Source organism: Eulemur rufifrons, chromosome 14 (genome assembly GCF_041146395.1).
Source record: "Eulemur rufifrons isolate Redbay chromosome 14, OSU_ERuf_1, whole genome shotgun sequence".
NCBI classification, from domain to species: Eukaryota; Metazoa; Chordata; class Mammalia; order Primates; family Lemuridae; genus Eulemur; species Eulemur rufifrons.
Genome location: NC_090996.1, coordinates 8432458 through 8447483, shown reverse-complemented (window position 1 = coordinate 8447483; position 15026 = coordinate 8432458). Strand labels below are relative to the sequence as shown.

Sequence of the window (15026 nt, the reverse complement as noted above, 5' to 3'; positions counted from 1 at the left end):
CCGCGACTGAGCGCGGCCCTAGGGCGGATCTGCACCAGGCCCTGCCCGGGGCAGCACCCAGCTGGGGACGTCCGGGTGTTGTGGGGTCAGAGAAAGAACAAATCTGTTTGCCTGGGAGGTACGTGGAGGGTCAGGGACGGGTAAGCAGAGGGGCTGGCGTTTGAGCCGGGGGCAGGACAACGCAGTGTGTGCCAGGCTGGAGTGGAGAGTGTGTGTTCCTAGGGGAAGGGGGGCAGCAGGCACAGAGAGCATGGGGCGGACAGGGCTGGGAGTATGACCACACTCCCGACCCTGGGCCACCAGCCCAGACTCCCTGGCACAAGGCATGGCCTGGGTGCTCACTACTTTCTGACTAAGCTGTTCATCAACTTGAAACGAGGCCTGCAGATAGAGGGTGGAGCAGGTGGGGAGGACGGGTTTGGTTTGGGAGATGGAGCAGCCTGTGGGGCAAGCGGCTGGCGCTCAGGAGAGGGCTGGTTCTGCGGGAAAGGGCATTCGGTGTGTTGCTGGAGCCGCAGGAATAGCTCTTCCTCAGCCACCCTGACTAGTGACGTCTCTCCAGGACCCCTGCTCCCTGCCAGCCTCCCCGTCCTAAGGGGAGCCTCCCGCTTGGCTCCACTTTCCTGCCTCCGCCTGGGGCTGGCGGCCTGGCTGTCACTGGCTCTCCCAACCCAGAAACAGCAAGCGACTGCTTGAAGTTTCTTGCACTTTGAGGGCCACAACCGAGCAAGGCGGTGGTGGAAGGAGCCAAATCCAGGAAGAGCCAGTGGCCGGAGGAGCAAATGTGCCTCCCACGGCCCTCAGGGACAAGGCAGCTGAGGCCAGGAAGTCAGGATTTAGTCCCTTAGTGGCCCAAAGGGGAGCACCGTGTCAAGGCCCACGGACAGGAGAAGGACTCCTGCAGCTCCAAATGGTAGCCCCTCCCCATGCCACACTGTCCCCTCACCCTGTGTCCCCGACACACAAGTTACTAACAGCCTCATTACAAGGCCAGCTGAAGGGTTCTCAGAGTGACCCATCCCACACCCTCATCCCTCCTCTGTAGATCAGAAAGGAGGCTGCACGGGCAGCGGCTGCCAGCTGGGGCGGGATCAGCACCCAACCCACTGACTCTTCGTCTGCTCTCCGGCCAGTGCATTTTGGGGTGGGGAGAAATGGGACAGAGTTCCCCTCCCGACCTTCTGAAACACCCAACCCCCGACGTGCCAGGTCCCTTCTGCTCGAGCTGCCCAGCACTTGGGAGGCCCCACAGCGTGCAGGCTGGGCCCAAGCGGCGCTGGGTGTAGACACACGTGTGCGTGCACTGGCCTGGGCTCTTAATGTCTTAATGAAAACTGGCACCACCTGGCTGCTAGAACAAACAGTGGGAGACATCCATTTCCATCTGTCCCTTGGGCTAACTCGGCCCTTTAAGCCTCTCTGGGATCTAGAGGCGAATTCCTCAATACCGCAGGAAGCGACGGGAAGAAGGGGGCAAGCGCCTGGCGGGAGCTTACCAAGTCATACTCCTCGGGGTCTGCCACCATGCCCCGCATCCCGTAGCGATGGGCGTCCTTGGACAAGCGGTTGGCAAACTCCTCGGCAGTCCCCGTCTGGGAGCCGTAGAACACGACGATGTTCTTTCCCTAGGGAAGGCCGGACACACCGGGTTGGGGAGGCTCCAGCAGACACCCCTGGGGCCCCTCAAAGGCATCCCCTCTCCTTCCTGGCTCCAAGTCCTGTCTGAGTGGCTGTGGGGCTGGCTTCTTACTGTCACAGCCACTGTGGTAGAGGAGAGCAAGTCACCCAGGGGATCTTACACACACAGCTGCTCAAGATGACACATTTTTTAATGACACGGGAAAAAAACATAATGTTAAGTAAAAAAAGAAGGTAACCAAACAGAATTAAGAATATGATAAAGGTGGCATTTCAAACCAGTGGGGAAAAGATGGACTCTTTTCCATGGTAATTTGACAGCTATGAAAAAAAGTCGAGTCCGGAGCCAGACCTCACCTCTCACACCAGGACAAATTCCCAATAGATCAAATTTTACATTTTGAATATGAAAAACTAAACCATAAAAACACTAGAAGAAAATACAGGAGAATACCTTTATCTTTTTGTAGTGGAGAAGGACTTTCACATTATGACTCAAAGTCCAGAAATCACAAAAAGATAGAATAATAAAGTTGACTACTTGACTTTTACACGGCAAAACAAATAGATAAAAACACAGTAAGCTGAGTCAAAAGGCAAACTGGTAACGGGCAAAATATTTTCAACTTACAACCCAGACAAGGAGTTAATCTCCTTAATAATTTTAAGCAGTTCCTTGAGAAAGATCAATTCCAACAGAAAAATGGACAAAAGATTTGAACAGAGATTCTATTAAAAAAAAAAAATGCCATCTAAATATATAAAAATCTACTTAACCTCATTTGAAAGGGGCGGGTTTGCCGAAAATAACAGGAAAACATCTAATCCCACAATTTCCCCAGTAATGGTTAAAGATCAAGCCCACGAGTTCCTTCACCAACAGGCACCCTGCAGGAGTTCTGTTCTGCACAACTTCTGGAAGGAAGTGAGCCGATGGAAAATAGATGTAAATCTCTCTCATTAAAATTGTTTTTTTGAGAATCTGCTTTGACAGAGTTCCTGAGTAAACAGCAGAACAAGCTACAGCCTCCACCATATCTCGAGGGTGGAGTCGCATCTCCTGTGATAATCCCATCTCCAAGGAAAGGCTGGCGACCAAGGCTTGGACTTTGACATCCTGCTCCTGCTTTTGCTATCACCTGACAGCCATCGCTATTCTTTTTCTCTTCATCCCCCTTAAAACCAGCCAGCCACTTGGCCTCAGGACTGGCACCCTCTTCTCTCTTTGGGATGCCACCGTCTCCCTGCTCTCCCTCTGTCAATCTCTCCTTCTGAAAGGATAAAATAAACTTTTTACTTTTATATATCCTCCTAATCTCTTCGTGAGAAACTTTTCTCCACCTGTGCTGTGAGCACCTACTGGGCTTTCCACTCTAACATACTCATAAGAAAAATGCACATTAGAATTACACTGAGGTCTTTTTTCCCCTAGACAATTGGCAAAAATCTAAACTTTGACAACTCTCTGTTGGCAAGGCTGTGGGGAAGAGGTTGTCTCACAGACCACTCATTCTTGAGTGGGCACCATGGTGTGTGTGCCTCCCAGGGGGCAATTTGGTGGCTTCTACCACAGTTACAAATGCACATGCCTTTGGATCCAACAATTCCACTTCTGGGATTATGCAGTATTTGCAAATGTGCAAGCTGATCTACGTATTCACAGTGGCGCTGTTTGTAAGAGCTAAAGATCAGAACTATCCCAAGGCCCATCCACAGGACAGTGTTAAAACAAAGTACAGTGCCTCCATGTGGCCCTATAATGGAATCACCATGCGGCTGTAACAATGCGGGAAGTGTCTTTGTGCTGCTGGGGAAGGATTTCCAAGACATATTCTTAAGTTAAAAGAAAAAGCAAGGTCTGGAATAGTGCATGTAATATGCCACCTTTTGTGTTTAAAAACCGGTGTAATAAGAATCTCTGTTTTTATTTGTATGTGCATACAGAAGCTCTAGAAGGATCCATAAATACCAAGAACAGCGGCGGTGGTGGGGCTTTCCACTAAACAGTTGATGTTTAGGATTTTAACCATGTGAAGGTGGTACCTATTCCTAAAATTAAATACTTAAATAAACCAAAAACAAAACAGAGATGAAACTGCAGCCGTGCCATGACCACAGCTGTGTGAGATTCACACCTGCTCCTGGACAGCCTGGCATGGAAAGGGGAGAAGGGACAGCTTCAGGAGTTAGATGGAGGGTCTATTCCTAGACTTTGGTTTGCTCAAGGAAACATTCAAAAAAACAAAGTAAACTGTCCCAGCACCAGCAGAGCAGCTTTGGGCTTTGGCTAGGCAAGAAGGCACCCACAGGTGAGCAGGGCCTGGTTCCCGGGCCTGGCCCCTGCCCGGTGCCAACCCACCCTCCCTCGCCAGGGGCCTCCTCTGTCCGGTGAAGCTGGCCCTCTGCCGGACCCGTCCCCTGGGCCCACCAGGCTGAGACTCACTGAGAAGAACTAAAACATAGAGAACACTCACCGTTTTCTTCATCTTTTCCACAAAGCTGCTGTCTTTGACAGAGATGGTCCTGAAAAACAGAAGTGTCCAATGGGTGAGGGATGCGTGTGCTGTGGCAGCATGTCGAGGGGACACTGCAGCTGTGCCCCGTTCCCCTCCCCAGTGACTGAGCCAGCAGCTGGCCTCCAGTCCAGTACCGGGGCTGGAAGAGGCAGGACCAGGGCTCCCAGGTCTCCCCATTTCCCCTGGTGTAGATCCAACGCCCCTTTTGACACCAACACCTTGCAAAGCCAAGACCTCCTGCCCCCAGACAGATGCGAACCTGCTTCCCTCAAACAAAGAGCCAAGGTTTTCACTTCCCTCTTCCTTCCCCTCTACAGCCAAGGTTCCCACAGCCTCCCCTCCCCTCCCCCTTCAACCTTCTCCTCCAATCCCTGCCTCACACAGACACACCATGGCCCTGCTCCACTCTAGAACCTTCAATGGCTCCCATGACTCGCAGGATGGGGTACGAGTCCCCTTAGAGTCTGTCCCCAGCCTAGCCTTCTGCTCCCCTCCAAAACCATGTTCAATGCACTGATTTTAGGCCTCTCCCTCCGTGGTGGCCCTCAGAATTCTGTGGGCCTCCCCAGGGCATTCCCACCACACCCTCCTCACCCAGCTGACCCTCAAGAGCCAGGCTGACCGTGGCTCCACCCTCAAGGCCCTGCTCCAGTGCCAGCTCCCCTGCGATGCCTAAGATCCCCTTCCCTTCCTCTGCACGGGAGCCACATCTCATTGTACCCTCCTCTGTGTTCCTGGGACTTTCTAGAGCCCTGAACTGGATCCTGTCCCCTCCAGAGAGCAGCCTGACACATCACGGCCTCAGGATGGGTCTGGGCTGACTCGATCTTCTGTCCACTCTCCACATCCCAGCTTCTGGGCTCTCATCCGCTGCCCTGCCCCATTTGCTGTCCTTTTTCTTCCCCTTGTCCTTGCCCCAGACCTGCAGGGCTGTCAGGACAAGCCCAGGGCACTTTGCCAAGGACTCTCAAGCTGAACGTGGTTAAAAACCCTTGCGTAAGACAGCAAGGTGGGAAACACGTCCCTTTTTCTGGGTGGCAAATCTTTAGGATGTTTGAAATGAGCCCATTCTGAATCAAGTGACAAGTCTGAATACTAAAATACAGTTGCTTCTGTTTAAAACGACACCTTCAAGGCGATGAAAGGCAAGCCATAGCATGGGAGAAGACAGGTGCGACGTACGCGCATCTGGCAAAGACTTGGATCGAGACTACACGAAGTCCTGCAAATGAATCAGAAAACACAAATAATCCAACAGAAACATGTCAGAGATGTGAACAGACACTTTCTTAAAGAGAGCATCTAAATGGCCAAAGAACCTAGGAAAAGGTACTCAAGGTTCTTATTACCAGAAAAATGGAAATTAAAACCACAATGAGATATATCGTATACCTATCAAAATGGCTAAAACTGGAAAGACTGATGATGTCACAGACAGGTGAGATGTGCAGCAAGAGGAAATCCCACGAGCTGCCGGTGGGTGTGGCAGAGGCGCGAAGATGCTGCAACACCGCAGAACCTGCCTCTCCCTACAGCGCGGCGATTCTCTCCTTGGTGCACACCTAAGGCAACGTGCTCGTACCTGTGCACCAAAAGACACGCACAGGAACGTTCGAAGCAGCATTGGATATGCTACTATAGGAAACAACCCTCGTACCCGTCAGAAGAGTCAACAGACTGTGGTACGTGTGTACAGCGGAACACTCTCCGCTGCGGCAATGAAAAAGAAGGAACTGTTACTATGCACGTGCATATGAATGAATCTAACACGATGTGTGAGACGCCAGATAGAAATGGGCACGTGTGGTATGATTTCGTCATATATAAAGTTCAAAACAAGGCAAACCAATCTATGGGGACGTAGGTCAGGCTGGTGGTTGGCCTTGCAGGTGGAAGGGACAGGAAGGGGCTCCTGGGGCGCTGGTAACAATGTGCTTGTTGATCTGGGTGCCGACGACCACCCCCACCCGCTCGCACGGCGAGAATCACAGATCTGTATGCTTATGGCGCAGAGATGCGCCTAGCTATAGATGTGATATTTCAGTAAGAAGTTTATGCCTAAACCTCACACACACACACCCTCTTTCTCCCACTGCCACGGCTCTCAGGCTGGCAGAGGAGGCAACAGCATCAGGAGACAAGCTCTGGAGTTGGGCAGACCCAGGTGTCCTTTCCAACCTGCCAATTCGCAGCTGAGTGAACTTGAACTAGGATTTCATTGTTCCTCAATTAGCAAATGGAAGTAACAAATCCTAGTTCAGATGATTCTGCAAGGATCAGATGAAGAAAGAGGATCCAAAGGACCCGCCACAGTGTGTGGCCCACGGCAGGCTCCGCTTACCGGGCAGCTGTCACTCTTACCTGGGAAGGGAGCTATGCCCGGAAGCTTGTCTGGCCACCTCACCTGCCAGGCCCCAGCCAAGACACAGGACAGAGGGTCCCTGGGGGGCTGCAGGGATGCCACAGAGCCCTTGCACAAAAGTTTGTGGTACAGAAGAATGACAGTGGGGGTGTGCAGGTGGGCGCTGAGTATTCCGAAAGGTTTTCAAAAGTGCGATGATGGCTGCCTCTTCTCCACCCAGGCCGTTTACTTCCTTAGCAAATCTCTCTCACAGAGTGGCCAAGATGACGTGGCCGATTTCCAATTCAGACAAGTCCAGCAGTATGAGGGGGGCTCAGGTGGCTGTGTCCGAGGTGGGCTGGGATTACAAGTGGGCTGTGTTCCCTCCGCAGTCAGCCTGCCAGCCCCGGGCCCCTGTGCTCGTCCTGGTGTCCACGGTCAGGAAGCCTGGCTGGGACACTGAGCTCGGGGGCAGCATGTCAGAGATTGGGGTTGCAGGGACGATTACGGGGGCTGGAATGGAGGCTCTCAGGCTGCCCCTTCCTCACCCAATCCCAGCTCCAACCGCACTGCAGGGGGTCTTGTGTCTGGACACCTCGGCTCCCACGTCCAAGTTCTGTCCACGCCCACATCTTCACGATGCCTGTGGTTAATGTTCACCATAGACTAGAACACTAAAAACCTGTCTGCGTGCCAGTAAGGCAGGCTCTGCGGGCTGCACGGCCAGGCGAAGCAAGCCAGGTGCACAGCAGTGCGTGTGCCTTCGGAATTGAGTCAAGAGCATATATTACCGACCAAACAGCAATCAAACTTAAAGCAATGATTAAGAAAACTCTCAGCAACCTAGATGAATGTTTCCGATAAAATACTATGAGGGAAGAAGCAGGTACAAAACTGAATGTAATTCCTGTTATGTGAACTGTCCCGAACAGACAAATCCAGAGAGACGGAGGTAGATTAGGGGTTGCCAGGGGCTGAGCGAGGGGCAGTGGGGAGTGACTGCCAACGAGACCAGGGTTTCCTTATGGGGTGATGAAAATGTTCTGCATTAGACAGTGGCGATGGCTGTACAACATTGTCAATGCACCAAAAGCCACTGAACTGTACACTTTAAAATGGTACATTTTAAGTGATGTGAATTTTCTCTCAGTTAAAAACCAAAAACTGAATCCATTTAGTTGATGTCTAAAAAGGACTAGAGTTTCTGGCAAATTCACTAATATGGGACTCTTCTTTCTCGACTTCTCAACTGTTGCCAGGTCCTTGTGTCTAGATGTACCCCAGCAGAAACTCTGGTGGAAACTCGAAATGACAACATAAAGCAGGCCCCCAGGAAGCGACCGTTGTGCCATTGGGTAATCAACACACCTTCCCTGGCACCCAAACCCTTCTAGGGTATCATGTGCGACTGCCAGCAGGGACACAGGAAAACGTGTCCTTAAAATACCGAATGCCCACGATTAGTCAGAGAAAAAGGGCCTGGAGGGACATACACCAGCATCTTCAGGGAGAACATTGAAGGGTTAGGATAACGGGTGAGATCATTTCCTTTGTTTTCCAAATTTATAAGTTTTCACATTATTTTTATAATTAAAAATATATTTTGTAGTTTAAAAAGGTGGAGAGTGGGCAACTCAAATGTCCAAAATTAGGGGAGAGGCCACACAGATTAAGGTACAGCCCCATAATACAGCATCGTTTGCTTATTAATCAGGTGATGGCAGGTCACCGTCTCCTGCCACGGAAGGACATTTTTAGTATGCTAAGTGAAAAAAGCTGGTTAGAAAATGGTACGGATGACACAATCCCATTTTGCTCAAAAGGAGGAAAGGTCTAGAGGCTATACACTAAGATGCTAAGAGTTGTCCTCTCCTAGGTTGAGGGGTTATGAGTCTTTTTTGAATTTTTTTGGCTAATTTCTATACCCAACTCTCCTACTCATTTTTCCCCTACAATGCACATGTAATGCTTTTGTAATAGGAAAAATTACTTTTTATTTTAAAAATGTGCATGAGGATAGACTGATTGATATTGAAGGCTCCAACAATAACGATTATTAGAATAGCTAAGCCCTGAGTACAGACTCATATCAGAGAAGATATTCTAAATAAAAGAAAGGCGGCCACCGATTCCGAACACCTCTCCCACGGTGGCCCAGCCCCATCCCCTGACTCTCCACCTTCCAGACTCTCTGGGCTACACTAACCTACTCAGCCCTTCCATGCTGCTCCCTGGACCCAGGATGTCCTTCCTCTGACCCCTTCCCGCAAACTCCTACTTATCCTTTCCTCTTCCCTGCCCCTCAGCATCAAGGTTATTTGTCACTGTCTTCAGTGACATATACCTGTCAAGGCACTTTACTCTGTATATTCTGACTGTTTGAGGTCTGAGGCTGGGCATGGTGGCTCATGCCTGTAATCCCAGCACTTTGGGAGGCAGAGGCAGGAGGATCGCTTGAGCCCAGGAGTTTGAGACCAGCCTGGGCAATATAGTGAGACCCTGTCTCTAAACGAAATAAATAATTTGAGGCCTGGCTTTCGCAACTTTGGGGGAGGTGTCTGTGCCTTGGCACAGGATGCTCTCTCTCCTTTTGGGTGGTCAGTCCTGAGACCTCTGCCCAGCACGAGGCTGGTACAGGCGGACTGAGGCCATCGGAGGCACTTCATACTCCCTACCCACCTTTGAGAGAGTCCAGCAGCAGCTGAAAAGCCAACTCCTATCCCTTAAAGGACAGATGTTTTCATAGAAACTCCATCTCCAACAAAGTGGTTCTGAAGACCTGCTGAAGAAAGGGACAGGGGCAAACTCCCCGAGAGCGCCAGCAGCTCTCCTGCACCCACAGGCAATGTGTGCCAGCCTGGGGCGGCACGGGGGAAAGTAGGCACCGTGCCAGGCACCGAGGGCAGGGGACTAGAAGGAAGGAACTTCTGTCTTCAAAGGGCCAATCCTCTGGCTGGGAAGACAGGCTCCAAGGACAATCACAGCAGGAGGGGAGGAGCTGCACGCTGGGTCCTGGTGCTGCCACCACGTAGGCATGTGACTACACTGGCCCTTGCCCTTCTTGCGGCCTCACACTCCTCTTGTTTAAAGCCCTGTGCCTTGACTTCCGTAGCCTCTCCAGTGTCTGGCACGACACCCGGAGCTTGGTTAACACCAAAGGGAAAAAAGGGAGTTCTCTGGAAGGAGAAAGCTGTGGGCTCAGTCTGTGGCACAATGTGGCATGTGCTAAGACCACACAGATGGATGGCACGGTTCATGCCATGGGGCTTCAAAGGGAGCAGGCACTTAGAGCTGAAGAAACCAGGAAAGGCCTCTTGGAAGAGCTGGGCTCTATCCTCAGAGACAGAAAATGGCCCCCAAGAGAGAAAGCCACAGGAAGCAGGCTACCAAGGAGCCCCTGGCTGAGGACCCCACAGCGGGTGGGGAGCTCAGGTCCCGCTATGGCAGCCCAGCAGGGTGTGTGGGGAGGAGGGCCTCGGTGTGAACTCCTGACACAGCTGAACAAAGTGGAATTCCAGACTGGCTGGCTCTGGGAGTGGAACATGGAGGGGAGGAAAGAGACGTGGGAGCCCTCTCTGCCCCCAGAGCCCTGCCGAGGCCCAGCAATGGTCTGTCATTAGCTTCAGCCTCAGGGGACAAGGAAGAACCCTTCACTCCCTCCTCTCGGCTCCAGGGCCAACTTCCAGAGATTCTGTGTCCCAAGGACCAGGAAGACCCTGTGCCTCCAGGTCCCTGGCGCAATACAGAGCAATTCCTTTGTGTCCCTGCTGTCAAACCTGTCCTGCCTGGGGAGCAGCTAGGAGGCTCCTCCCCACCCCACAGCCAGGCGCCAGGGCTCAGGGAGCACAGTTCACCTGCTCAGCCTGAGGGGTGCACACCTCAGGCTGCCCTGGACTGGCTCCACCTCACCTGAGAGCTTCAGACCCGGATTTGCACAGGGAACATGACCCTTCCCAGGCGAAGGAATTGTGACTGGGGCCTTCCTAGTTTCCAGTCCAAATCCCATCCTTCGGAAGCAGGGAAATGCAGCCTGCGAGTCTGGGACCGAAGGGGCCACCAGTACCCAGGCCCAGCCAACGCCCCGACCCCCCACAGACACTTTCATGAAACAGCCCCAGGAGCGCCCGCCTCTGCTGGGCAACTCGACACAGCGGTGTCTTCATGCCTCCAGGGTGTCCCCACCCAGCAGGAAGTTCCTCCACACTCCAGTCTGGATGCCAGGGCCACCAAGGCTGTCTGCCGCTGGGGACATTGTCTGGAACTGACCTTCTCAGGGTGGGCTCGTCCTGCGGAGATGAGTACGTGCACCCCATGGCTGCTCTCTCCCAGTTCCAGGACTTAAGGAAAAAAGAAGGGTACAGCTCGCTCCTGGAAGCCAGCAGGGGGCCAGCAGATAGAAAGTTCAGGTCCGTCCATGCTCTCCCCAGTGCTGGTGGGGAAAGTGCCTGGGACCGTGGACTCCAAGTGCTCCTGGACACCCTGAAGTCCTCTTGGAGTCTCCCCAAGCTCCTGCCGGCATCCGTCCCCACAAGCCTGAGAACCCTGCGACATCTGGCCGCTCCAGCCGGGAGGAGGCAGGACTCAAGACTGAGGCCTCCCATGATCCCCTGCGGCTGGGGCATGCACCCCTCCTCCTCCTCCTGTATGGACCGAGGGAAGGAAAAAACCCTTCCAACCCAACTCGGGTCTCCTTGGAAACTGTTTATATCAGAGCCCTTCTCCCCACGCCCTCCCCCTTTCCCATTTAAAAAAAAAAAAAGGAAGTCATGTCTGCTGAATAAAGCTCTTCTAGACTCTAGAAGGCAACTGTGAAGGTTGCTATGGCAGGGCTGTCTCTCCATAAAGGAAGCCATGCTGAGCCCACGGCCTGGGTGCCTCTCGATCATATTAAATTAGATCTGGTCCCCATCTTCCCTGACACAAAAGCGGGGAAACAGAGCTGATAACGCTGGGTCTGTGTCAGCTGGGAGCGTCCTTCACGCTGTGGAACAGACGCACTTTCCCTCCTGTCACGGCAGTCGGGGGACGCCCAGCAAGGTGGCTGCTCCAGTCTCTGTGGAGGTGTCCTGTCCTAAGGGGTGTCCCTTCAGAGACTCCCAAGCACAAATGGCCCATCAGAAAATCCAGGGCTCCGCAGTGCAGAGGCAGCAGCGGGCACAGGCGGGGAGCCCAGACCACGTGGCTCCAGAATGGAGCAAGGAAGGTTCCAATTAGGCCTCTCTGCTCCCAAATTGGGAGCAGGAGTCTCTCCGGCTCAGGCCTCAGAAGACAGCTGCAGTCCACCATGTGGGGAGGACAAAGGGAGGGCAGGGAACAGCACAGCCACTTGGATGGAGATGAGAGCCCAGTGGGATTCATCCTGTTCCAGTCCCAGGCAATGCTGAGAAGCATTTCTGAAAACTGTAACTCAAGTTTAATTTTCTACACAGCAGAACTGATTTCTTCCGGGACTTTCCCCTGCCTTTGGCAACACATGGGACAGTTGCTTTTGACCAGCTCCCTTCCAGAGCCTGGTGTCTAGCGGCCAAGTGCCCCAGGCCCAGGCTACCAGGTGCCAAGGTGACGGAACGGACGAGAGCAGCTGAGGCAGGACGTCGGGGACAGACTTGTCGTGGTGGGATGGGGTCGGCTTTGCAGATGGCTCCACCCAACAGGCCCAGATTTCTCTACCTTCCGAGCCTTGTGGTGCAGGGCCAATGGTCAGAAAGACCTGCCTCTGGAGAAAACAGAAAGTGGTTTGCCGCAGCTCAAATAAAAGCCAGCAGCTCTAGTGGCCACGCAGCGAGGGCAGCCTGAGTTAGCCAGCCTTGGGCAGGTGCAAGGTTAAAACAGATGTGAGAGGCCACAGGTCAAAGACAAAAAAGGGAAGGGGAACCACTACTTATTGAGTGCCCACTGTATGCCAGCTAGTATTTGGGGAGCTTAATATTTTATTTTACATAATCCTTGCCACCTTGGGAAGCAGGTAAGGATTTCTGCCCCCGCTGATAGCCAAGGGTAGTGAGGCTAGGGGTGAAGTGGTAATTCAGCTCTGGGCCTGTGAAAGTCCAAAGCCACGCAGCCCAGCATCCAGGGTTCCTGCCCCAGCCTGTGTTGGCTCAGCCAAAGCACAGCTCACAAAGTGCCCATGCGCCCTGGGCACACTCAGAGAACTCACCTCCCAGCCCTTTCCAGGGCTGCTGGGGCCTTCTGGCTCAGCGTACTCAAGGTTCCAGTGCACTGCAGCTTCTCCCAGGACCCCAGACTACCCCTGGGACCCCAACTTCCCCCCAGGACCCGAGGCTCCCTTTGTGACCCAGCTTTCTTGCTGACCTACACCTGGGCGCTACCAAGCCGTGCCTTTCCCAGAGCAGGCCCCACGTGTCCTCGCCTCTGAGTTCCTGCACTCACAGCTCCTTCCCCAGCCTCCTACTCAGTCTCCCAGACTCATCAGGGGGCACCTTGTCCCTGACATGCCCCCCGGGAGGTGCCCCCCTGCATTCTCACTGCCTTGGGCTGTCAGAGCACTTGTCACTCTGTACCGTCCTTACTGCCAAATGCACAAGTCTCTGAGGACACTGCTCTGTCCTCTGTGCCCCTCATGCCTGGCACACCGGGGAAGGAGCCACCAGAAGCACCGAGCACTCCAACGGCGCCCAGCAAAGCCAGGACGGTGGCCGATTCGAGTTCTGCATTGCTGTTTCCAGATAGCCCACATTTGGGGCTCCAGGCACTAGCCAGAATGGCAAAAACCACCCCAGTCTCATCAGGGACCAGGAAAGGCAGGTGCAGTCCCCTTGGTAGTCAAGGGGCAGCAGAAATCCCAGACCTGTGCTTGCAGGGTTGGCAGAAATATCCTAGGCCCATTTCCTGGCCATTCCCACACCCGTGGGCAGCTCCAGGCACCTTCGGCTCTCGTGGGCACAGAGCCCTTCTCCCAGGTGCTTTTCTCTTCGTGAAACTCTCGTGTTTCTCTTCTCTTGTTCAGCGGGGGCAAGGATCGCTCTATAGAAAAAGTGACCCTGAACTGAACGTGGCAAGACCTCTGGCGTACTTTCCATCTGTCGGCACTCAGGAGATAAAAACAGAACTATGTGATGCCAGCAGCCTTGACGTCTGGCTCTCCTGGGCTTTCCGTCAAGAGCGAGCCCCTAAATGAAGGTCATTTAGGAAAATGAGATCTTTTGTGGCTTTTCAAAAGCAACCCCCAGTGGGATACGATCGGCAAAATCCAGACTGTGGGAAACTCTGAGAAACAAATGATGTGATTCTTTCCACACAAATGCTGCAAGGAGGAGACGGGATGGGAGGGAAACCTGGGAATGAAAGGACTTGACGTTACGTGAATGAAAAGCAGCCGGCACAGAAGGCCGCAGCAGTATAATTCCATCTACGTGACATTCTGGAAAAGGATAAACCACAGGGACAGAAATGACATCAGCGGTTGCCAGAGGATGACGGTCGGGGGAAGGAGACTTGACTGCAAAGGGACATGGGCGGACCTTTTTGGGGTGATGGAATATTCTATTATAGATCTTGATTGTGATATTTGATTATAGAACCGCACAGATCTGTCAAGACCCATCATATTTTGCACTTAAAAAGAAGCAATTTTACTATGTGCAAATCATACCTTAATAAATCTAACCCCCTAAAAGAGAGGGAGAGAAAGAAATTTATAGGATTTACTAATCAACTGCAGTGTATGGGTCTTATTTAGATCCTGAATTTAAAAAAAAAAAACTATTAAAAGAATAAAACAAAACATTGATCCATCAATCAGGGAGCTATGAACAAATGCCTGGGTATCTGACAATGTCGAATTACTGCTGCGTTTCAGGGGTGTGAGGATGGCATTGTGTTATGTTCAAAAATGGGGGTCCTTGAACTTTAGAGGACTGAGATATTTCCAGATGAAATACAATTTCTGGGAATTGCCTTAAAATAATCCAGAAGCGGTGGGGACGGGGAAGTGGAAAGACACAAGATTGGCCAGGACTGGGTAACTGAAAACTGTGGAAGTGGTGGCCATGGCCCCTCTCCTGTGCTCTGTACTTTGGTGTTTGTTTGAAATGTTCCATAATAAAAGCTTTGTTTTTCTTTAAAGCACCCTCAGGCGCCAGGAGGGCGGCAGAGATGCAGAGGGCAGGGCTGGGGCCACAGACAGGAGCACAGCAGCCTGAGCTGGGAGCTGGCTCAGAAGGCGGGGTGAGGAGGGGCGCCATCCAGCAGGGGGGCCGGTGCTCAGCTGCCACCGCTGCGGGTGGGCATCGCCATGGGTCCAGTGTGGCCAGATCCTCTGTTTTTTTTTTTTTTGTAAGAAGCTGTAAGTCTGGGTTTTTATGCAAAGTTGCCAGACCTAATGTTCTGATTAAAATATTTTTTAAAAATACCGTGTAAGCCAACCCCAGCCGGTGGGCCAGAGTTTGCCCTAAAGGCAGCCACACACACAGATCTGGCATTTATCAATTCCATAGCATTGACTCTGACAGGCAGCCCTGTGCTACGCTAGGGGCCCAAATAAGGAGGGGATGCTACCTCTGCACCGTGGA

General features: G+C 52.6%; 1 protein-coding gene across 1 annotated transcript in view; it reads right to left on the bottom strand.

The window, feature by feature from the left end:
• POR (cytochrome p450 oxidoreductase) overlaps positions 1-15026 on the bottom strand; it is a 48216-nt gene that overhangs the window by 5740 nt on the left and 27450 nt on the right. Inside the window, exons 3-4 of the mRNA XM_069486355.1 lie at positions 4113-4161; positions 1497-1625 (exon numbers count right to left, since the gene is read on the bottom strand). Coding sequence (XP_069342456.1) covers positions 1497-1625; positions 4113-4161 — 178 coding nt within the window. The remainder of the gene's footprint in view (positions 1-1496; positions 1626-4112; positions 4162-15026) is intronic.